A 25,002-nucleotide genomic window follows, 5' to 3' on the forward strand; every position below is an offset into this window, starting at 1 on the left:
GAAGGAGAATCCAGATATAGAGACAGGTGCAGTGGAGGTAACACACTCCCAGCTTTTGATTTGAAGATTGGAGTTTGAGTCCCATCGCAACTTCCTTTAATAGCTAATAGTTATACATTTAAAAGCTATTATGTTCAAGTTTTACTTTACAGTAAGGTCAAGCACTCAAAAGACTTAGGAAGAGTTAGGGAAATTCACAATCAGGTAAAATCTGGGTCAAAGTAAAACCTTTAATGTGTTAAACACACCGTCAAAAGGTGAAACTTTAACTGAAGTGCTTATGCAAAATCAGTTGCTCGTCACAGCCTGCATGACTTTATCACCTGTAAAGAATTTCAAAATGATAAATTGTAGAAAAGTGACAAAACTGCCTTTTTTTTCTCACACTGACAATAATAAAGTACACTTTCTTTCTTTCTTTCTTTCTAATGTAACAAATGACCCAATGCCGCAAAATTACATTAATGTCTCTCTTTATTCAATAATTCAGCCCTAGGCAGCTTTAAAGATAATATCAGTGAGAGAGAGGCTCAGTTTGGCAGAGACACATGCAATAAATCCCGATGAGGACAAAAGCCCGAGTCTCTGAGCAGAACTTTTGGCAACGAAACGACGACACGAGCGAAAGCGCAAGTGTTGTGGTCACCCTTGCCACCAGAACTGCTCACTCATGCCAAATCACCTCTGAAGGTTTTTCCTGGAATCTCCGGGGCAAATTCCGGAATGATGACAGGAAAGTGAGTCAATCCCACACTGACAGCGAAGAAAAAGACGCAGTCAACTTTAAGATCTCCTTCATTGTTACAATGCTCATACTGTGTGGAGAAGGGTGCAAAGGGGTTAAAGAGAGGAGGTCAGCTGCAGCCATACAGAGATACAGAGATACAGGCCTGTGGATGTGAAGGGGACCAAGCTTTGGCAACACAATGAGTGACTGTGCAATACAAAGACAGTGAATTGTTTAGTCACTGGGGCTGGGGATTCTTCACAGCCACTGATGTGGTGATGCCTTGGACGCAGGAAATCGGGAATGTTGATGGCATTTTGTCATCCGTGGTTTCCCCAATTCATAGCCTGCTCTTTATCCTTATGGGGCCAACCAAACACTAAACTTCTCCCATACAGGAGTGCCATCCCATCCAATCATAGCTTAGCAAATCATAACGAAACAAGGGCCTGTCAACCGTTTCAATATCGTTACCCATTAAAGTGGTGCACGTGTTCCTCCAGACTTGATATTTTAAAAGTCTGGGGGATTTTCGTTATTGAAAAGCAAAAATACACGGGATGTTAGTGTGTCAGCGCTGACGCTTCAGCCACTGTGTGGAACCAAGATAAGAAAATAAACAGTTATAACAAAAGACCCCAGAAAAGATCATAGTTTGATCAATTATAAGCTCAAAAGACTTTTCATTTGTATTGAGAAATACAAAAGATAAAATATTGCTGCAAAAATGTTGATATTAAATTCTAAATTAACGTTATAGACTGTGCTTTTGACCGTTATAGGCCGTGGCACCGCATGAGAATTCATTCAAATTTAAGAACCCCCTCTGCAGATTCAGAAACGTCCCTTCTTTTGCTTCTTTTCCTTCGTCCTTCGAATTGAACTGCCGTGGCCCTGAGAGCTCTGCATGGTCCTTGTTAGTAGATTATGCTTTCTGATTTCTGGAGGGCAGCCTGTCGATTGTTAAGGTCAACCAAACTCCGGAAGGAAACTGCTCCCCTCCCCTCCTGCTAACCTATCAATAACCGAATGAACTTGGACCAATCACTCTCCCCTCCTCCCCTCTTTTTTTGTGTCTCTCTACTGAAACCATTGTCATATGTATACGTGTCTATAACTTATTAGTTAATTCTGGTGTCTTCGTAAAAATATCTCCTGTTTAAAAGAGGGTTTAAAAAAAAGCAAACAAACCTCTACATTTCCATCTACTAGCTCACATGAGTAATGTTCTGACTGACAGTTCACAGACTCCTCTGCCAATGTGAGAGGGGAGGCAGGGGAATCAGGGTTACGTGTGTGGTAGGGGATCTTTTCTGTTCGTTTGCCACAAAGATTACAGGAAAGCTAACAAGTTATTACTGAAGAACCTTGATTAACAGGTGGAGCATGGGTAACACGCCAAAAAAAAGAAAAAAAGACGCAGCTCTAGATAGGGCATTGACCTTGAGAAGGGTGATTGATGTGCCTGTTGGATTATTGCCAGATCTGTGCGTGTGTGTGTGTGTGTGTGTGTGTGTGTGTGTGTGTGTGTGTGCCAAAACTTTTTGCCCTCGCTGCCACAGAGCAAGAATTCGAGGCTCTGGTTGATAGATACAGCATGTCCCGTCAGCCCTGAGTACGATCTCAAGGAAGAACAGGGTCATGGAGCAAAACCTCTGTCTCCCACCACTTTGAGGGCTTTTAGCCAAAACCTCAAGATGATAAGAACAGGCAGTGAGTACTTTATCCTGCTCAATCATTGCTCAATCATACAGCTTTAACCAAGGTCGAAAGAGGCCTTGCAAAGTTGTGTTAACGTGGCTGCATTATCCTACTCATAATGCATTTTGAAATCATCTTTCTCTGAGCTTGATGGGCCTCACAAGAACCAGCCCTGCATCTCCATTCCCAAACCAAACCAGTGCTCAGCAAAGCAAACCACTGCATCTCAGGTAACCGAAGCCAACCATACAAGCCCTGTCTCCTTGTAGAGCACTAACTTGCCGTGACGAAGATAAGCTGCTCGGATTAGTGTATTAAGTGCTACAATAAAGGGATGTTGGCTGTACAAAGTTCAGGACTCTGACGCTTCAGAAAGAGATTTTATCCTTGGTCCCATGGAGGGATTTAGGCAACAAATGTATGTATGTATGGTTACCACTGCCTAAGGACAGGACCACGGATTCTTAAGTGAAAACCTTTAGCGAGCCCTTATGTGTCGTAAAGAGACCAATTTTCTGAAAACACATGCTACACCAAGGATCGGGTCCCCCAACACAAACACAGTAATATACTGTATGCGGTTAAGTGGCAGGAGGATTGCTGTGAATTATACATCAAGGAAACCAAACAACCTCTGGCTAAGCAGCTGCCACGACACAAAAGAGCTTCCTCATTAGGCCTGGACTCCACAGTCTATTTAAACCTGCAGGCCACAGTCTTTAAGTGATGAGTACATATCCTGGATAGGGAGGAACGCTGGTCTGAGCATGGAGTCAAGGGAAGCATTTGTGTGAAAAGGGAAAGACCACCTCTGAACTGCAGAGGGAACCTTAAGTTTGATTTAGACTGAAATATACACTGGCTTGCAAAAGTATTCGGCCCCCTTGAACTTTTCCACCTTTTGTCACATAACAGCCATAAACATGAATCAATTTTATTGGAATTCCACATGAAAGACCAATACAAAGTGGTGTACACGTGGGAAGTGGAACGAAAATCATACATGATTCCAAACATTTTTTACAAATAAATAACTGCAAAGTGGGGTGTGCGTAATTATTCAGCCCACTGAGTCAATACTTTGTAGAACCACCTTTTGCTGCAGTTACAGCTGCCAGTCTTTTAGGCTATGTCTCTACCAGCTTTGCACATCTAGAGACTGAAATCCTTGCCCATTCTTCTTTGTAAAACAGCTCCACAACTGCCCTGTGACGGCCTCAGAGGTTGTCTAAGAGAATATTGGGAGCAACAACACCATGAAGTCCAAAGAACACACCAGACAGGGCAGGGTATAAAGTTATTGAGAAATTTAAAGCAGGTTTAGGCTACAAAAAGATTTCCCAAGCCTTGAACATCCCACGGAGCACTGTTCAAGTGATCATTCAGAAATGGAAGGAGTACGGAACAACTGTAAACCTACCAAGACAAGGCCGTCCACCTAAACTCACAGGCCGAACAAGGAGAGCACTCATCAGAAATGCAGCCAAGAGGCCCATGGTGACTCTGGACGAGCTGCAGAGATCTACAGCTCAGGTGGGGGAATCTGTCCACAAGACAACTATTAGTCGTGCACTGCACAAAGTTGGCCTTTATGGAAGAGTGGCAAGAAGAAAGCCATTGTTAACAGAAAACCATAAGAAGTCCCGTTTGCAGTTTGCCACAAGCCATGTGGGGGACACAGCAAACATGTGGAAGAAGGTGCTCTGGTCAGATGAGACCAAAATGGAACTTTTTGGCCAAAATGCAAAACGCTGTGGCGGAAAAATAACACTGCACATCAGTCTGAACACACCATCCCCACTGTCAAATATGGTGGTGGCAGCATCATGCTCTGGGGGTGCTTCTCTTCAGCAGGGACAGGGAAGCTGGTCAGAGTTGATGGGAAGATGGATGGAACCAAATACAGGGCAATCTTGGAAGAAAACCTCTTGGAGTCTGCAAAAGACTCGAGACTGTGGCGGAGGTTCACAACGACCCTAAACATAAAGCCAGGGCAACAATGGAATGGTTTAAAACAAAACACATCCATGTGTTAGAATGGCCCAGTCAAAGCCCAGATCTAAATCCAATCGAGAATCTGTGGCAAGATCTGAAAACTGCTGTTCACAAACGCTGTCCATCTAATCTGACTGAGCTGGAGCTGTTTTGCAAAGAAGAATGGGCAAGGATTTCAGTCTTTAGATGTGCAAAGCTGGTAGAGACATACCCTAAAAGACTGGCAGCTGTAATTGCAGCAAAAGGTGGTTCTACAAAGTATTGACTCAGTGGGCTGAATAATTACGCACACCCCACTTTGCAGTTATTTATTTGTAAAAAATGTTTGGAATCATGTATGATTTTCGTTCCACTTCCCACGTGTACACCACTTTGTGTTGGTCTTTCATGTGGAATTCCAATTAAATTGATTCATGTTTGTGGCTGTTATGTGACAAAAGGTGGAAAAGTTCAACGGGGCCGAATACTTTTGCAAGCCACTGTACATCGTAACCTACACTGTAACCTTCCATGCCATTCAATCAGCGTGCTGCCTGGACCAGACGTGCGGTTACATTTCAGGTGCACATCAGGTTACATGGAAAATGACAGCGTAGGGTTAAAAGGGGGGTTTTGGTTATGTTGTAAGTTACGATAAATCTAAATCAGGCAGAATCAGCTTTCTGTGGTTTTCTTAACTGGATGAATGATGCACGCATCGACTGCACACTTTCTTTGAGTAACTAAACTGAAAAATGCTGTAGAGGCTATGAGTAAAATGAGAGAAGCAAATATATCTAGTACTAACATCATTTTCTCATTATATTAATATGAAATTGGGGATTAGAAGGCCAGCATTTGGTATTCCTACAGCAATAATGCACATCAGTAGATGTCACCTTGTCAGGATTGTTATCAACATCGGTTTTAATTAACTTTACTTGTCCCAATGTTGTTGTGACCCCTGAAAGGATTGTGAGGAATTATATCATGTTGTTCCCTACACATCCCCCAGGGGGGAACTTATACTGCCTGATCACTCCACAACCCCCACCCCTCTCCACATACAAGGCTCTCATGCCCTTTAACCTTTGACATCGCTCGCTGGCCTGCAAAAGAGTGGAAGTCGTATCACACTTCTTTAGATAAGGATCTTGCCTTTAAATCTCCAACTCTGTGGGTCTACCCTGACATAAGTCTGGTCACTATTACCATGTTTAGCCATCAGAGATAGAAGAAGAGAGTGAGTTATTCCCCCTAAGACACAAAACATAGCATTAATCCCTGTGGAGCTAGACCTGGAGGAAATTGGATTTCACCCCACATGTCAGCTGAGTATTTATCCTGCTATATTAAACACAAGAGAAGGAAAATATAATCCAAAGAGTAAAGCAGAAGATCCAGTTTTATCTATAAAGGAAAATAACCCCCAGTATAGTCAAGCTGATGTTCTGGTCCTTCTACCTTGATTTAAATTACGTCTCCACCGTCTCAAGTTACGACTTGTCTTTAGTGGTCTGTGTGTTCCACTCATTCCCTCCACCTCCCTGACTTTACCCTTCAGGCCTGTGTCGCACAAATCCGCAGCATTAATGGATGTGGACGTCTGGCATTGCTACAGATTTGTATGCGCTGATAACGCTTCTGCTTTGGTAAAAAGATTACGTTCGAAATAAAAGGCACATGATTGGGTTAGAGTGAGGAACAACATATGACAATAAAGCCCATACACAGTGAGCTGTAAGTCATTCTGCCGGAATCACATTCATCATGATGTATGCTTTGTTCGTTATCTAAAGGATGTTTTTCGTATTGGGGCTCTGGCTTCTTATATCTTGATGTCGGATGAATCATCTCTCCAAACACCACCCTTTGCTTTCAGACCACAAGCTGATTCAAGCTGCCTTAAAGCGTCATCCTCAGTGGGAGATAATAGCAGCGCAGCACTTGGTAGAGAACAGCGATATATGTCGTGTCTGCTTTTGCTTATTAAATAAACTTCTCTCTCTGTATTTTCTCTGGTTCTTTTAAAGCCTGGCAGACACAAATGACTGATTAGTCTTCTGTGTTGCTTCTGTTTTCACACATTCTAGTTTCACGACTCCTCACAGTATCGGGTAGGTTATTTGAAATTTAAAAAAAGTCCAAACTAAATGCTTCTTATTTATTGGTTTATTTCATATCCACACACCTGCATCCATATCATCATGGTTTTGAGTTTCTATTGTATGTTTGGTAATTCTTCTACTGCTTTGCCATGCTTTAGGAATTAATGGAATTTACCACTGATTTGCTGAAATATGCAAGGTCTTCCCTGAAAAAAGCGTTGTCTGTATGGGAGCATATATTGCTTTAAATCTGGTGTATATCTATCTGCATCAATTGTACCTTTCCAAAGCAAAAGCTGCCAGTTCCATAGAGACTAATGCACCTTCATACCATCAGCGATACTGTCAGAGGCTTTTTAGTTAAACTAAACTTTTTATTCATCTGGTCACAGAACAGTTTTCCACTTTACTTCAGTCTATTTCAAATGAGCTTTGGTCGAGAAAAAGAAGATGGCAGCATTTCTGGCTGATGTTCACAAATGGCTTCTTCTTTGTATGAAAGAGCTTTAACCTGCATTTATGGTTGACATGGTGAACTGTGGTCACAGACGATCATTTCTGGCAGTGTTTTTGAGCAAATGCATTGATTTTCATGATAGAGTCCTTCCTGTTTTCAACACAGTGCTCACCTAGGGCTTAACGTTAATCAGCATTCAATATTGTCCCTTGCGCACAGAGATTTCTTCAGATTTTCCTAATCATTTTATGATATTATGCACTGTAGATGATTAAATATTGAAATTCTTTGCTAAATACTCTAGGAAAATCAGTCTGTCCTATTCTGCATGTTTACTCCTGAGAGCTTCTCCCCTCTGCTCTTTTTATACCCAGTCATATCACTGACCTGTTGCTAATTAACCCAATTAGTAGCAAAATGTTCCTCCAGCTTTTCAGAACTACTTACTTTTCCAGCGTTCTGTTGTCCCTTTCCCAACTTTTTTGAGACGTGTTGCTGTCATTAAATGGCCTGTATTTGTATAGTGCTTTACTAGGCCCTAAGGACCCCAAAGCGCTTTACACATTCAGTCATCCACCCATTCACACAATGGTGATGGCAAGCTACATTGTAGCCACAGCCACTGGGGCGCACTGACAGAGGCTGCTGGACACTGGCTGCCACCCTCTGACCACCACCAGTAGGCAACAGGTGAAGTGTCTTGCCCAAGGACACAAGACTGACCAAGACTGACCGAGACTGTCCAAGACGGGGCTCAAACCGGCAAAATTCCGATTACAAGGCGAACTCCCAACTCTTGAGCCACGATCGCCCCACACAACAGCCTTATTTCTTCTTTACCCCCTGGAGTGAACAGACACACCAACATATCACATGACCGGTTTAAGATGACCTAGCAGCTAGACACAGCCCGAGTTTCAACTTTTGTTGAAAGTGCAGACTTTAAACTACATACCGGTTTTCATTATAACAGTGGAGTTATTTGGATTTCTTGGCAGTTTGATGTATATAAGTCCTACACCAAAAAAATAGATAAGAATTCAAAAGCAAAAATATTCTGAATCACATTTAGTGTTATATTTTAGATAGTTTCAGTGGATATTTGGGATTCAGGTATTTGTTTTAGTTTGATATTGCAAGGCACTATTTGCTAGCTGTCAGGATGAGGTCGTGGACAAAAGAAGGAGGACCCAAACGCTGGACTCACAGGTAGGTGAAGATTGGTGTTTTATTGTCAACGGAGTGAACAAACAGAACAGAAGTAGGAAACGGCTGGCCGGCTGGACGACTGACTGAATGGATGAATGAAAGACTGACTGACAACTGACCGGCTGACCTGACGGAACTGAACAGAGGACAACCTAACAGCGGCGAGAACAACATCACAATAACATCAATGACACGACATTGGACTGGTTGAACTGAGGGACATAAATACACAGGCTGAGTGATGAGAGATTAGAACCTGGTGAGTACACAGCTGAACATAATGAACTAATGATAAACGGGAAGAGGACGGAACATAATGCACACGGACCAAGGCTAACACAATAAAACAGGAAGTGGAACAGGCAGAAGATAAACAGTGAACGTGAACTGAAAATACTGGGTCACCGACCCAGGAACCCTGACAGTAGCAATGGTTGGTGCAGCTCTCCCAAAAGTAGGATTAGATTTAGGTTTAGCATATATAGCAACTTCAACCTCAGAGTGTTGAATGGTACATTTACTCATTTCAAACATATGTTTTCTGAGTAATTTATGAGTTTTGGCATCATTGCATTCTTGTTATATTTACATTAAAATATCATTCCAGCTTCTTTGGGATTGGGGTTGAATTTAAGAATGGGTATTCTACTGATATACTCTTTGTGTCTCCTTACACACATTTTAATTTTAATTTACAGAACTAGTAATCCAAATCTAAAATTTGTTGTCTAACTCAGTGTTGGTCCAGCCTAAACAAATTAGTGCAGCAACAATTTCTGATTAATGCTAAAATCGCCCAAATACTGCAGTGGGACACAGGAACACTCAAGAGAAACTGTGCCTTCTTTGAATAAACAGGAAAAATTATGTCCTGTTATAATTATACCAAGCACATTCGACATTAGTTTCTCACTCATTATTGGCTCTTCTTTTATTTGGCCCCATGGGCTAAACCAAAAGCCCTCCTAGGCCAAAGAGTGCCATGGGAGGACGTACAAAAGGGTCCCTTTAGCCTCAGACTGGCTCTGTGTTCGCCACTGTGATAACAACATCCTTCAAACCACTTTCCCAACAGACTGCTTGGCTGATCAACAGACTCCTTTTATTGTCACCTCACAAAAGCGTTGATTTAATCTTTGAGGCATCAGATCATTGGAATGAGCAGTGACTCCAGTCATACAGAATTCCTGATTTGGAGTGTGATACCCACAGGGTGCAATGGTATAAAAGAAATTCAGAGCCCTGTTTAGAGAAATGACCTTCTTCTAAACCCTCAACATAGAGTGTGGTCTTTGTTTCTCTCTTGGGATGAGTCGCTGAAGACAATGAGACAAGCTTCAGTGTGGCATTTAGGTCGATGGGCCAACAATGTGTATAGTGTCGAACTTAGATGATCTGATTATGAGGCTGACAGAGTGGATGTCAAGTGTGTTGTACATTTCTTTCAGTGTCGGACAGCGAATTTGTGCTCACGTAGTTTCATTCAGATCGTTGTGACCCTGAGCGACACACTTCATCACTCATCCTTACTCGGCACAGAAGCTGAAACTTGGTTGGTATTTAGATCAGGTCACCTCACAAAGCCATTTATTAGATAGCTGACAAATAACTATATGAATGGTCTTATCACATCACAAGAATACAAAATCAGCAAAGTGCTGTAAACACTCTTCTGAGAGTTTGGTCCATATTGACATGATAGCATCACAAGCTTTGGTGAGTCTGTGTGAATTGTAGCCTCAGTTTCCTGTTCTTCACTGACAACAGTTACATCCGGTGCAGTCTTCTGCTGCTGTAACACATCTGCTTCAAATTTTAAACGTTGTGGGTCCAGAGATGCTCTTCTGTATACCTTGGTTTTTTTCAAGTGGCTGTTTGAATTACTGTTGATTTCTATCAGCTCCAAGCAGTCTGACCATTCTCCATTCTCTGACCTTTGATATCAACAAGACATTTTACCCAGATAACTGATGTTCGCTGGATATTTTCTCAGACCATTTTCTGTAAACTCCAGATATTTATAATTGTGTAGGAAAATCCCAATAGACCCCAGTTTCTGAAATACTCTGACCAACAACCACAAAGTCACTTTCTTCCCCATTCTGATGCTCAGTTTGCGTGCCTAATGCATTGAGTTTACACTATTTGATTGCTGAATAGATATTTGATGAATGGAAAAGCTAAGAGGTACTGGGTTTAGACTTATATTGTCTAAACATAATGAGAGTGTGGTGCTCAGGTGTCTGACTTTACATGGAACGTGAATTCCACACTTACAGCTTGTTGAGAAAGTAACACTTAAATAAAGAACTAGTCCGAGTACACAATCAGGGCGTTATGCCAAGAAGCTTGTTTGGTTTAGATTGTTTGCTTTAAAATACATCATGAAACTTTTTTTTAACTGTATATACATGTGCCATTTGACCCATTAGACTTCATGTTGACAATATGAGCTACTTAATATGTCCTACCTTGGCAAACCGTATCGCCGAAAGGGGTGCACGACTCTAACTCCTCCACCTCATCACAGGTACTGCAAGGAATACAAGGCTCCCAAAAGCTTTCCTGGTCCGAGTAGGTGTCCCCAGTGCAATTCTCACACTTTGTGTCACGGTCATCTTCACAGCTGTACAGCATTCCCTGACCTTCAGGACACTTAGTGCAGGGTAGACATTTCTGCGAGGTTTCATCCAGGTAGAAACCATAGTTGCACGTGCAAATGGCGTCGGCGGAGTCAGTGCAGGGAGTATGCATGCGCAATAGACCTGAGCACTGCGTGCAGGGCTGACATTCCTCTGTGTGGCTCATGCTTTCTGAGAAGGTTTCACCTGAAGAAAGAGAGAAGAAAACTGACATGAAAGCTGTTCATTTAACAGAAAGATAAATACAGATAACATTCTGACAAAGCCTTTGCTATAAGAAACTACACACTCTTTTTGAACATTTCCACAGCCCATTCAGTTGGCCTCTGCAAATAGCTGAATGGCAGTCAGGCTCATTAACCAGTACCTAAAGCCATTAGGGACCTACAGTATGACTTTAGGTCATTACCTAAAGTTTATTGAGGCAACTGCTGTTGTGATTAATTTTATTGTATTTACCCATTGTTAGTGATACCACTTAGCCAAATAAGTCAAGAGTGTGTACATCTTATTTTCCAGCATCTGCAACCGCTCCAGTGATGTTATTGCACCCTTATTAAGCTGTCAACATTAGCTACACACTTTAGTTTAAATGAATTAATATTCGGCATTATTCAAATAACTGTACTGTGATTTGTTTTTAATGAGCAGGTTTCAAGTCTTTATTTTTATATTTAATATTTAAAATATAATATTTCATTTAGCTTTCTAAATATATTTAATTTTTTTTATTAATTTTAATGAGTGAGATTGTCATCTTGGGGAGAGTGATTACAAAGCACACAAAACACAGTGGATGCAGAAAAAAAAACAAGTTGAATAAAACAACCCAGACGTAGAAAAATGTTTTTTCCTTCACAACAAGCACATCTTAGTGAAATCCTTCGCACATTTTGGTTTTTGTCACTTCCACTGCTGTTCTGTCACGTTAACGTCTCCCCCGAATCACTTTTGTTGTCTTGTGTCAGCTTCTGTTTATTTGTTGTTGTTTTTGTTGTGTGTTTTAGCGTTTTGTTTTTTTTCCTTTTTCTTAGATTTCAGTACGTTTGACCTCTTGGGGCCACTGTAGGATTCAGTCTTCCAAAAATCAAGTTGGGACAAGGGAATTAAGCTATAAGGTTATTTTTCCTGGTGGGCATATAAATGCAAAGAGGTCACTAGGAACAAGAAAGGACTTTAACAGTATTTCATAAAAGGATGTTTCTAGAAAATTATCATCGTTACTTGAAATGTTTTGTAAATGATATGTAGTGCAGTATATGTGCAAAACTTCCAGGACAGATATAGATGCAAAGGACACAATCAATATTGCATGTTTTATGGAATTGTATTTCGGCTAGATAGAGAACTGGGAAACCCACTAAATTATGCAACAGACCCATTTGTAAGAGCAGCTCGTGTGTGTATGTGTGTATTAGAGACTGGTGAATTTATCTTGGCAGAATCTAACTTCATAAATTCTGCCAAAAATGTGTTGTTGTTGTTGTTGTTTTTTTTATTTCCAGTTTCTGACTCTTGCAGAGTTGCAGTTTGTCCTTGGCTAATGCAAAAATATCAAATAAGTTCAACAAAATAAATACTTTTTTGTGGAAACTGTGGAAAAGCATTGTACCATTTTTTTTATAAACTGCATAAAGCAAATATAAAGATCAGGTTGCTAATCTGTAGACTAACAGCACCAATGAGTATCTATGATAATGGTAAATAAGATGGAAGTGAACTGCTTCGATAAAGACATATTTTAAGATAAAGCAAAAGAAAACAAGTGCTTTAACTCTGAGGGTTATGTCCTCAACTACCTGCTTTGTGAGCAAGGTGGTGAAATGTGTGCAGTTTACTGTAGATTTTTTTCTTGTTTTCCCATCTTTAAAGCAAACTGAAATAAACTAGTCTCTTGTAGGAGACAGAAGGCTTTTGGTATGCAGTCTGCCATGACCCTCTGCTGTTCAGTGTCTGATAGCGTATCAAGTTTTTTTGGTCTGCGTCACTGGCCCACCAACCTCGGCGAATGCTCTGATGATGCAGAGATTACAGCAGAGATAGGGAGAGACAGACAGACACGGACGGATGGAGAGAAGAAAAGAAGGTCGTGTCATTTGAGAACCCGATGAATCTGTGTGTGCAGTTGTGCCTTAAATTGATGGTGTCAAATGTGGGTCCTTCACATTTTTTGTTTAATTCTGTCTTCAGAGGTGGACTATTGTCCTCCCTCTTTATGTGGGCCTGTTGCAGTCGTGTACTGAAACCCTACCGCCACCATCACACTCCCCCCTTGCCCCTATTATGTCCCACTACACCCTCCCCACTCTTGGACTACCCTCACTCCCCCTTCCCCATGAGTGCTCTCAGAGCCATTATCATAATGCCATGCATCAATAATGCAAGTCAATACATTAATAACACTAGGCTGTAGCATGGAGAGAAGAGCTGGGGGAGTGGGGGTTGGTTATGGTGCTGGAGGGAGGGGGAGTACTGACGGCCTCTTCGTGGTTCGGCGTATCATAACTTTTACTACTTGTTTAAAACTGAATCCTTCGCTTTGTTTTCAACACCCATAAAAGGAGTCCTGACTTTATTCTCTACGGCTCCGAATGTGTGTTAGTCTGTGTGAGTGTGTGGGAATTTTCCTGGACATGTTTGTACGTGAGTGTGTGTGAACCATTTACTGAGAAGTTTGCCTTGTTTCTATTCCACTTCCACGTACAGCTGTACTTGTTCTGTTTCATCTCCACTTATCTGCTCATTCAGCCAAACTCCTCAAGGGCTTTGGCTAGCTATCTTTTTTAGCACTTCTGCCAGGATCCTGTTAACTATCTGCACTAAATGAAGCCTAGGAAGTCTGTGTCCTATAAACAGATTGGTGTGCAATCTGATTCTATTAAAAGTAGGCGATATGCCTGAACCAGCACATGGAAGGACACATGGTGGGTGGAAGGAAATGCGATGCTTTTGTTTTGAGACTCTCAGAGAAAGCAAAACTGTAACATATTATGGTTCCTCATGTAAGAGTTGAGCGGCACACAGGACATCATACCAATTCAATTAAATTCAATTTAAATTTAAATTCAATTTTACTTATTTGGAACCAAATCACAACAACTGTTGCCTTAAAGTCTTTATTATTATTATTATTGTAGAGATCCTAAAATAATACAGAGAAAATCCCAACAAGCGGTGACAGTGGGAAGGAAAAACTCCCTTTTAACAGGAAGAAATCCCCGGCAGAATCAGGATCAGGCAGTGGGAGCCATCTGCCATGATCAGGTGGTGGGGAGGAGAAGGAGACAGATCAAAAGAGGCTCTAGGAAGAGAGCCATAGATTAATAATAACTAATGACTGGATTCAGAGTGGTGTATACCACCAGTCATGAGTAAAAAATGTGTATTTCTAACTGGATGAAAAGTGGTTCCTGTAGGTTGCTGAGGAAAGCAGTCACACAAAGGGTGTTTCACCAAACACCTCCTTGTGATTGCTTTGGACTTCCACTCCTTGCAGGATTGTGGCGTTGCATTTACAAACACCTGAATGCTCCAAAGCAGAAACTGCCAGAATGTCTGCTTTTTTAGAGGTGATCACAATTGCTGATCATGAGTTAATCAAGGGTCTTTGATTATCAGCATCTGACTGCTACTTCCCCTCTTAATCCGTATGGAAGCAGTTAGCGTGTTATTACTTTTCCCCATGGTGCGTTTGCATTTCGGCTAAGTTTTTATCAAACAAAAGTAAACATGTGGTGTAATATGTCACCTTTTGTCATTCACCTAACGTTATACTTACCTTATTTTAAGACACATGTTTTTATTATGTCCCAATATGTAAACCCTTAGAGTTCAACGAGGGCATGCTTTCTTTTGATTATAACTGTAATTCTTTTGTAGTAAGCCTGAATAAAAAACCATTAATTATTAACACTAAACTGGAAACAGCTTCCAGCGTGTGGTTCACATGTTCTGATAAGTAAAATGCCACATATCTCCTTCTTAGTGTCAAGGTTGTTCCTACACCATGACTCAAAAGCACATGAACAAAACCAAAACTGAAACATGGGACCATCCAACGAGCATGTGAATGCACAAAAACTTCCCCCAGTCTAATAATACAGCACGGCCTGCGCTGTGATCTGACATGGGGAAACATCACAGCGATGATAAATGACATATTTTTACAATAAGAAACTTGTCTAAAATGCGTCCGGCCCTTGGGAAAGGTCACTAACGCTCATTCATGTTAATCTCACGAAGTAATTAATCAAACAAACTAACAACAGACAGTCTTTTTATTTTGTTTTGTAGCCTTTGCAACTAAATTTGTGGTTCTGAAGCAGGTGAAAGAAAAAGAAAGAAGCCACCAGCCAAGCTTTTATGCATATCACAAGACAATGTTCAGGCTGGCTTGTTAAAGCATCGATTTGATAAGCGCGCTGTAAATGGGCTGAATAAAGAAACTTCAGCTTCATATCTATGCGTGTGTTTTACAACATCATTATAACGTTATCTCATGAACAGATATCTGCTTGGCATTTCTCTGTTTATGAGCTCGAGCAGATCTTGTCACCATCTGTTTGTTCACGCCTGAGCTGAACCAGCGCTATAAGACTGATAATTATTATCCTTTGGGACATTTCAAATAACTATAATTTTAAGCAGACAACAGAAGCTTTTTTTAAAAGAAAAAATAGAAATAGAACAGAAGACAGTTTATGACAAGAAGTCTAGAACTAAACGCTTTTATGCACAAAAGCAACATATCATTAAGTTGTCGACTAACTCTAAACACTGAAAAACACATACATCTTTCAAAGAAGACCCGCAATCCTAAATAAATAAATAATCTACATCCACGTTCTCACGACTTCTCTCATGACCTGAAGTCTGAATCATTTTGTGAGTGTGGGTTTCCTTGGCTCATGGGTTACCATCCTCCGCTGGCTCAGGGAGGTTTGCAGCTACTTCCTGGCCTGGTTGCAGGATGGTTAGGGAATTCATGCAAGAAAAACTGGCTGTAGACCAAATGTGTCCTCTGTAGCTCCGAGATGACCTCAGATTCTAAATTTCCCAAAACATTTCATGCTGTTAAATTTTCCCTGTGCCAAAATGTGGAGCTGTACCACACTGAGAAGACTTTAAATACCTTTTTGAGCTCTGCAGTCACCATTCATGCTTACCAAATCTACTGTGACATAACAGCTTGTCTAATGCACTACACATCTTCCAACAGAGTTTTTTTTCTCTGACAGAATTTGGAGCTGTTCCCGCTCTTGAATCCTCTCAACATCACTGTCCTCAGAAAGCCTTTCAGCCCAACAAAGCCTCTCTCCCTACATGGTAAAGGCCGTGAGGAGGGCAGAATACTGGAGAACAATTATGTCTGGCATCCTATTTACTTCCAAACATCCAAAAAAGTTTAATGCTTTAAATTAAATGTAAAAACATTAAGAAGTCTGTTACTGTCTGGCATACAACACCGTGGTTTCATAAGAGTGATAATCTAATTTCATCCACACTAATGTTGAGAGCTGTTTTGCTGGGTAATCTAGCTGGGAGCTGTTTTTAGGTGCACTTACATGATTCAAGGGATGCTATTGTCAAATCAAAGGCTAGCTGGACAGCCCTGAAATTCAAGAACTCAGAGCATGAATCGTAATGACTTTGAAGTCCTGTGACTTCAATAAAAAACATCATGCTTCGGAAACACTGTGTCTTAATAGCTCTGATGATGGCCTGATTATGTGGCGGGTCCATTTTTTCTCATAAAAAAATGGACAAATAAACAAATCAAGAGTGTGATGTGGAAATGTTAGCCTGATTTAAACCTGGATTTTTTTGTATTGACCAGCAGGGGGGCTTACTAGGCTGTAAAAACAAGACAAATCATAGCAGTAATCAACCCAACTCCTTACTTCTTACGACATCTGTAAACACTTTGCTAATGAGTTTATGGTCTCAATCCTTAGTTTAAAGTCAATGGGAATGTAGCATGATGTTCATTTAGTAACTTATGGTCCCATTTAGTTTAAAATAGACAAAAAAAATCAACCTTCATATGTGCCTACTGGTTTCAAAAAGCTGAGATGTCAACGACACAAATACTCAAGCCAAGGCTTCTTTAACAAAGTCCACAAACCAGTGGGCAGAGTCATAGCTCCGTACATCTTTTGTATACAGTCTATGGGTAAACATAGCAGTAGAGACTGTCATGTATATGTCCTGTAGAATCATATTTATTATGTTTAAGGATGAACTGATTTAAACATAAATGTAATGTAAAAAACAACAATGCTGGAGAGCTTTTGCTATCATAAAACACAAAAAAATATAATTAAATTTACATTTTAAAACAGGAAAAAATAAATAAGCTTTAAAAACGGGCTAAAACTAAAATATGACACATGCTATACTACTATGAAACAACAAAGATTAACTCACTATAGCTGCTGATATCCTAATAACAAAATCTAGCTTTGCAAAAACTACAGAAGGCTGTTGTTGAGCCCAAAATTATTCACTGTCTTACAGTTTGGCGGAAGGATTTTGGATTTTAAATCAAACTTTGAAGGAAATTTGCATTTGATTTACAATCCTCCATAAACTGCTGTTGGAAGCATGTGTTTTCTCCAGGGACACACTCACAGCGGAAAGCTCGAACAAGTAGGAAGAAGACAGAGGGTGAATTTCAGGGCATCAGTTTATCATCTTCTTCTATCAGATGAAACACTGATGATCAGAACCAGAGACTACACGGCGTGCTCGTGGAGCTCTGCTCTGAGGCATGTAACCAGCACAGCTAGCTCATTCATTAATGTTTGAGTGCATGCGTCCGGGTTTTTTTTCTGTGTATTTGCATCAGAAACCCCTGAATCTACGAGTGTCCGTGTTCTCGTGACATTTAGACAGCTGTTTGTGTGATACTCACTATCGAGGCACGGCTCACAGACGGTCTGTTGGGCCCCACAGGGTTGGACGACACCCTCGCCGGGCTGACACTGCTTGCAGCATTCGCCACTGTGTGTATACTGGTTTGATGGACATGCTCCCTTATTGGCCAGGGTCCCAACCTGCAGAATGACAGCAACTCCATTAACAGCAGCAAATTGAAGATTGTCAGTAAAACACACACAAAAATAATTTTACAGATAAAGTTTAATGTTTTGTCTCAAGCGAAGCAATGTTTCATATTGTGCAACAAGCACACTTCATATAAACTCAGTCCCACACCGCTGGCTGAAAAGGCCATCATGCTGGAAAGAAGCCCCAGTATTTCACAAGAAAGAGCATTAGAAAGAAAGGAAAAATAAACAACGCTCTAGAAAACGGAAATCTTTCTTACTGTCTGGCATCTGCTTAGGTTTATTTTGGAAGGACTAAACTAGTTTAGTCACGGGGCCAGTGAGGACCCCGAAGGAAAGTGGGAAGAAAAATCAGAACAGTTGTGAGATGATTAATGGCAAAGCCTCACAAAACCGTCCACTTTCCACAGTCCCTTTTTCTGTTTTCTCTGCTTTTGTGCAATACTACGTTTTCTTTTCCTTGTCTGGCTTCAAATAAAAATAAATTGTAGAAACAAATAATTCTCTGGTTAAACTGCTTACATTTTTTGACACACGGGATCTGTAACTCGAGGTCACAATGAGGTCCTGCTTTGTTTTTTTTTTAAACGGTCACATGGAAGTTTAAGAAGCGAAGGCATTTATAAAGTGCGAGCACACAAAATAACTCATCCTCACAAAGATAAAGCTGGTCTTATCTACATTCTGCAAACAATAACCTGTTGAGTGCGTTATCAAAGCTGCTGACAGGTGAAGACATCTGTGTGTGTCTCTGCTCAGGCATAAATAAATGCATGACACTCAGGCTTGAGCCGGGACGTGTCTCTACATCTTACTACAACTCTTAAGACCTATGAGTGTGCATGGCCTTTGACATTATATCTAATAGCTAAATCTTTGCTTTCTTCTGCACACCTTAATCTCTAAAGCAAACAAGACAAAGTTACATACTAACAAAGCTTTATGTTTTCCTTTTCCGCATATACATGATGATTTTTAAGCTGATATATATGAAATCAGGACCGTCTGCTGTAAGCCAGTGTATGTCTAATGAGTTATCCCATTATTCATAGATGAAGGGTGTAAAGAAAATTGTGTCTCAGCCTTGTTAGACCACATTAAAACAATTTTTAAGGCACTTTTTTGTTTTTATTACTAAATGTAAGTCAGATACAGCAAATATACTTAGAGAGGACGGATGTGGGTATGTTGATGGGGGCATTTTGCGAAGGAGGTACAATCGCCTGACAGGCGTCAGGGTTCAGGTGTGTGTGGAATGTTACTGACGAGAGAAAGGCGCTCCAAGAAACATCAAATGTCCCCTCGAGCACCTCCACTGAGTCAGCTGGCAGATAATGTCCATGAGTGTGTGGATGGGTGTGAGCATGTACGCTTTCCTTTGGACCTACACAAACACATACTCGCTGTTGCTCTCAACGGTGTCACGGTTCATCGAACTTCAAGTCTTTGGTATTTAATTTTTCATCCTCTAAATGTTCAAGAATGTTTTCAGCCTCATGCAGGAACTTTTTATTTGAAATGTTCCATTAAAAAAATGCCTGGTTAGTTTGATTCATCTATTATTTTCATGAAAGTGCACAAACTCTGGGAAACAAAGACAGTTTATGTTCATCGAGTGAAGCTCCTAATTCTCCTCTGACTGTTGTAACACCAAATTCTCTCTGTGTGACCTGCAACACTTTCTCCATGCGGTGATTTAAGCCTCCAAAATGTTTCACTTTGTAGCTTCCTCACAACTTCAAAGCCCTTGCTCTCTTCCTCACCGCAGCTCACGCTCTACCTCACGCTCTACCTCACGCTCACCTTTCCCATCTGCACACGCTCATCACTCTACAGTAGCTGCTTCCCCTGAGCTGCCCGCTTCGTGTACTCCACACACACCCAACCAAACATTCACATTCGTGCAAACACATTTACAAACCTTACATGTGAACAAACCTGTTCCAAAAGTCAAACTGACACCTTTGAAATGACTCCAAGTTCCAGCATTTTGACAACTGCGTCTTTTGTTGTTGTTGTAGTTTTATTTTACCCTATTCTAGCTCCAGGTGAGGGTGTGCAGCACCAAGACGCCTCAAAGATGAATAACCGAGGTTAAAGTGCATCAGTAATGTCTGCTGGGCTGTGCAAACAGAAGAATTAGAGGGCAATGCGATGTTCAGCATACGGCTTGAGCAATAGAAAAAAGAAAAAGGATGCAGAGCACTGAGCAAGTTGCAGCTCGACTTGCACGTTTCCTGCTTTTTAGATGGAAATTTGTGGGCTGCATGCTTCAACTTTTGTCAGCCAATTTCCCTGAAGCAAAATCAAGAAGTAAGAAGAACACACGCGCGCACGCACACAAATGAATGCACAGAAGCATCTGGACACACCACTTTCAATGCTCCAACCAATCTTACTAATGCAACAGTCAATTTTAAGTTGGAGGCACTTAACCTCTGGACCTCTGCTGTCAGCGCTTGTTAAGCCATTAGAGTTCCACTAAACCAGCCTTCCAATAAACTGGGCTTAATTTTAATCCAGACGTGGACCCTAAACTGCTGTTGGCCCACTGGGTGCCAGTTACACGACAACCCCGTGCCTTCGCAAACAAAGCTGAATCATCACTTCATGGAGCGAGAGGCAAAGGGAGAGAAACAGACAAGAAGCGAGCCAAGTGAGCATGTAAGGGGGAAAGGAGGAGAGGAAAAGTGAGGGGGCTGGGAGTGGGTAGGAGGGTGGTTCAGACTCTATCAATATTACATGTGCTGAGCCAGCAGAGGATGTATACCCATCAGTGGGAGCAGCTGTCACGTATCAGTGATGCAGCCGGCTCCAAAAACCAAGACATTGACGAGCTCACAGCACAGGCTGACCGTGTCCATGTAACAGACAGTTTGGCATAGTTTTCATGAATCCTCATAAGGTGGTGGATTTTCCTTCCCTCTCCCACATGGTCATGTTTCCCCCCTGTCTCCCTCCCTCTATGTTTACTTCCATCTCCTGCATCTGCTTGTTTTTGCCTCTGTGTAGCTTCATCTTCCAGGCCTTCGCAGTGGTGAGAATCTGTGCATCGCCTAGAAATCGCCCTACAGATCATGCTTAATGTTTAACTTCCTGTATGCCCATTATCACAAGTTTGCCTCACAAACTCAGTAAATCGAGGAATTCACCAAAGTTAAACCAAACCCGGGCTTTACTGGTGATCTCCTCCACAGAGCCCACTGTTACATTGTTATTGTCCTCCTGTCTGTGGAGCCACATGTAACTGAGAAGGGTGGAACTACAGATCCACAACTGAGGCTATAGAGTATCAACCTGAATGGCTCCTGCATACATCCATTCTTGCTTCACAATGTCAAGCCAGGGCTGCGGGTGGGACAGGTGCAGAGACACGAAGGTGGGCACCACAAATACCAGTATCATCTAACACGACTGGGACTTTAAATCACAGAGAGAAAAGTAAAGATTTTCAGGAAAGTTTTCTCTCAAAAGGTGAAGGGCGTGACAGGCTGGACGGGAAGAAAAAATATTAATAAAAAGAAAATAAAACACGTGAAAGAGACAAAACGTCCCCCACACACTCGCACCAGCTTTTAACCACCTTCTAATGGGACCATGTTGATGCGCAACTGGCATCCTTTTTGCGCACGATGTGACAGGGAAAAATGTAACCAGGTGAAGTTGACGGCAAATATTTAACACCCACGATGATTATGTCAGAGAGTACTCACCGCTCCAAGCAACACTGCTACGAACACGCAATACATTCTGTGTCTTGTTTGCATCTTTCCAGGGAGGTCAGCCGTCGGATGCAGGGCAGAGTGATGCAGTCTTTAGTCTGCACTGAACTCGGTTGTCATTATTGTGTGTCTTTGCAAATCTTTTGGATTTTGCTGTTAGAGTAGGAGGAAATAAATAAGAAACTGTCCGAGTAAGTGAGCTGTGTCAGGTGTGAAACCCGCAGCGGGAAGTCACTAAGTCCGTGAGCCCTAGTTGCAGATGCGATCCACTCGCTGAGATTGACCCATCGGATTCACGCCTGCGTGCGCTTCTTTCCTCCTACAGCGTTTCATCTGGCAGAAGCGCTCAGCGGCTTCAGGGAAGGGCCCGTCTCCCTCTCCACGCCCACAATGTGCGCGCGCGCGCGCACTCACACACACACACGCACACACGAAATAGCTCTTTCTTTCTCTTTTTTAAATGGTTAAATTACGTGGTAGTTGCTGTTGAGTCGAACAAACCAAGTGTTTAAAAAAACCAGACTGCCTCCCGTCTAAATGAGCCTCCTTTGAAAAACTTCTGAAAGGAAGACATCCGTCAGACTGAAAACAGAAGTCCCTTCAGTCACACGGATGTACACCTACGGATGTCTGCAGCAACATCCACGCTGATGATGCACAACCAAAAACAACCAACCAACAAACATACAAATAAAAAGTTAACTTTAATGAGAGTCGTCTGTCCCAGAGGTGTCGAACGGGCGGGGGGGCAAATGAGCCCAGCAAAAAGTCCAATCCGGCCCAGTGCACAGCCTTGGATCAAGAGAAGGTGGGCATAAGTTTTTGGACTTTTTAACTCGTGTTTTACAGCTGCCGATATATATATATATATATATATATATATATATATATATATATATATATATATATATTACAACAGAGTAATACATCAGCAATTAACAGAAACCTTTTTTCACTACTGTAGAAATTTCTGTTGTTTTTTTGTTTTGTTTTGTTTATTTATTTTTTATTTTTGTTTACAGTCCGTGCACGGTGTATTTTTTAAATGAGGCATTGTCTGTAAACTAACAAGAACTTTCTGTTTTCTAATTACAGGACAGTCTAGGCAATGAGCTACCAGAACCGTTTCTGCAATGTAACACATTTGTTTCTTACAATTTATGCCAAAAGAGTCACAATGGCACATTACGGGTCCAGCCCAATTATGATCAACGTGGGCTGAATGTGGCGCACGATGCACAGTGAGTCTGACTCTATCACATCACATGAAAATCACTTCTTTTTTTTTTATGTGACCTATTTAAAACTCATATTAAATTATTTATCATCTGGAGAAAAGTGGAATGAGAGGATTGCTCTTCTCAGAAACACTGCTGCCTTTATGCGTAAGAGGTGATGTACTGCTGGAGACACCTGAGGCAAAAAAAAATAAAAAAATGATGGATTCAAATCGTGACAATACTTGTTTAAAGCGCTGTAGCAGCAGAACAGGCTTCAGTAATGGCAGAGATGTTTATGAGTTCTGTGAGTAGATGTTTGTGCAATATCCTCACTTACTTCAAATCCCCGAAGCAAAATAAATTGTATTGTAGCTTTCTTTTTTAATCGGGTTCACTTGACTCAACATTTGACAAGTTAAAAGGCATTGAAGTATACTTGTGACTCATCCAGTATGGTTCCCAGAATTGTAATAAAGCTCATTAGGGAGCATAATTGAGATTATTCATTTAAGAGTAAGTAGTTTAGCTCTCACACTCCTTTTGGCGAAACTCTTTTTTAAAATTTTGTAATGCAAACAGCTCATTAATAAATAATAAAAGTTGAAGTACTGGTCTCACTAATCTCCCAGTGTAGGTATTGATCACGGTAAAGGCCATATTCATCAACATGAACTCTTTGACTTCACAGTTGGAAAATATTATGTAATGATGTTGCAATGTGTGCAGATCTGTTCTTGTACTGACTTTAATATCCATGTTAAAAGTTATTATGAAAATATAAAAGTCTAATCCGCCAATCACATGGCAGCAGCCCAAAGCATCTAAGCACGAAGACATGGTCAGACACGACCTGCTAAAGTTAAAGCTGAGCACCAGAATGAGGAAGAAAGGGGATTTAAGTGACTTTGGTTGTTGGTGCCAGTCAGAGCGGCCTGAATATTTCTGTTGATTTACTGAGATTTTCCCACAAAACGATCTCTAAGTTTTACAGAGGGTGGTCTGAAAAAGAAAAAATATCTAGCAAGCAACGGTTCTCCAGGTGAAAATGCCTTTTTGATGCCAGAAGTCAGAGAATAACGGCCAGACTGCATTGAGGTCATAAAACGGCAAAAACAACTCAAACAACTACTCGTTACAACCAAGGTATGCAGACAAGCATCTCTGAATGCACAATACATTGAAGTAGATGGACTACAACAGCAGAAGACCACACTGGGTGTCTCTCCTATCAGCTGCGTCAGCATTCAGTCGGTAGGCATGGATCCATCCTGTCCCGAACAGTTCAGGCTGCTCGTGGTGATTTAAGTGTCTGGGGATTTTTTCTTGGCACTCTTTGGACCCCTTTAGCACCAGCTGAGTGTTGTTTGATCAGCACAGCCGACCTAAATATTGTTGCTGATCATGTCCATCACTTAATGACCACAGTGTATGGATCATCTAATGGCTCCTTCCAGCAGGTCACCAGATCTCAGTCCAATAGAGCACCTCTGGGATGTACCGGAATGAGAGTCACAGCTGACAAATCTACAGCAACTGATGCTGACATGTTAGTATGGACAAAAATCTCGGAGGAATATTTCCAGCACCTTGTTGAATCTATGCCATGATGAACATAAAAGGCAAACCAGAAAGTACGCCTGAGAAACTTAAACTCCTAGTTTTGAATATGTTTAAGAAATGGGAGTGATGGTTTCATCTTACATATCAATTGAAAGTGACTGTGATTTATATAGAACAGGAGGGCAGTGGGGACATGAGGGGCTGGGGTGGGTGGGGGAGGAAGCTGGTTTGCTCTGAGAGATAAATAATGCATGAATCAAAGACAGGGAGAAAAGAGGGTGAGAGAAACAGTGAAACACACAAAGAGAAAGAAAGAAAATCCATGATGAAGGCCAAAGTAGCTAGATCAAATTTACAGCATGCTCTCTGTAGTTTGTGAATACAATCAGAACTTGTTCCACCCAAAAAAATCAAACACAGAAATAGTTTCTTTGTGCTAACATGAAGACCACTTATATCAGCTGCACTCAGAGGAAGAATGCCTCAACCACCCACTTTAATAGGAGATTAAACCTTCTGTTGGCTATTTAAAGGGGGCTTAACCCACCGGTACCACATTTAATAAGGGGATTTATGAGTGATATAAATTATTAAACAGAAAAGGAACAAAAATAT

At 41.2% G+C, this 25,002-nt stretch overlaps 1 protein-coding gene across 1 annotated transcript in view; it reads right to left on the bottom strand.

Moving 5' to 3' along the window:
• The window catches only part of ngfrb (nerve growth factor receptor b), a 34,458-nt gene extending 12,533 nt beyond the window's left edge, over positions 1-21,925 (bottom strand). The window contains exons 1-3 of the mRNA XM_086303610.1: positions 21,599-21,925; positions 17,732-17,873; positions 10,648-11,004 (exon numbers count right to left, since the gene is read on the bottom strand). Coding sequence (XP_086159736.1) covers positions 10,648-11,004; positions 17,732-17,873; positions 21,599-21,652 — 553 coding nt within the window. The 5' untranslated portion in view covers positions 21,653-21,925. The remainder of the gene's footprint in view (positions 1-10,647; positions 11,005-17,731; positions 17,874-21,598) is intronic.
• Positions 21,926-25,002: the final 3,077 nt, after the last annotated feature.

The sequence above is a fragment of the Aulonocara sp. 'chitande type north' Nkhata Bay genome, linkage group LG8 (genome assembly GCF_057382095.1).
Source record: "Aulonocara sp. 'chitande type north' Nkhata Bay isolate Kocher_YH1m ecotype deep benthic linkage group LG8, A_spYH_male_GT1.1, whole genome shotgun sequence".
NCBI classification, from domain to species: domain Eukaryota; kingdom Metazoa; phylum Chordata; class Actinopteri; order Cichliformes; family Cichlidae; genus Aulonocara; species Aulonocara sp. 'chitande type north' Nkhata Bay.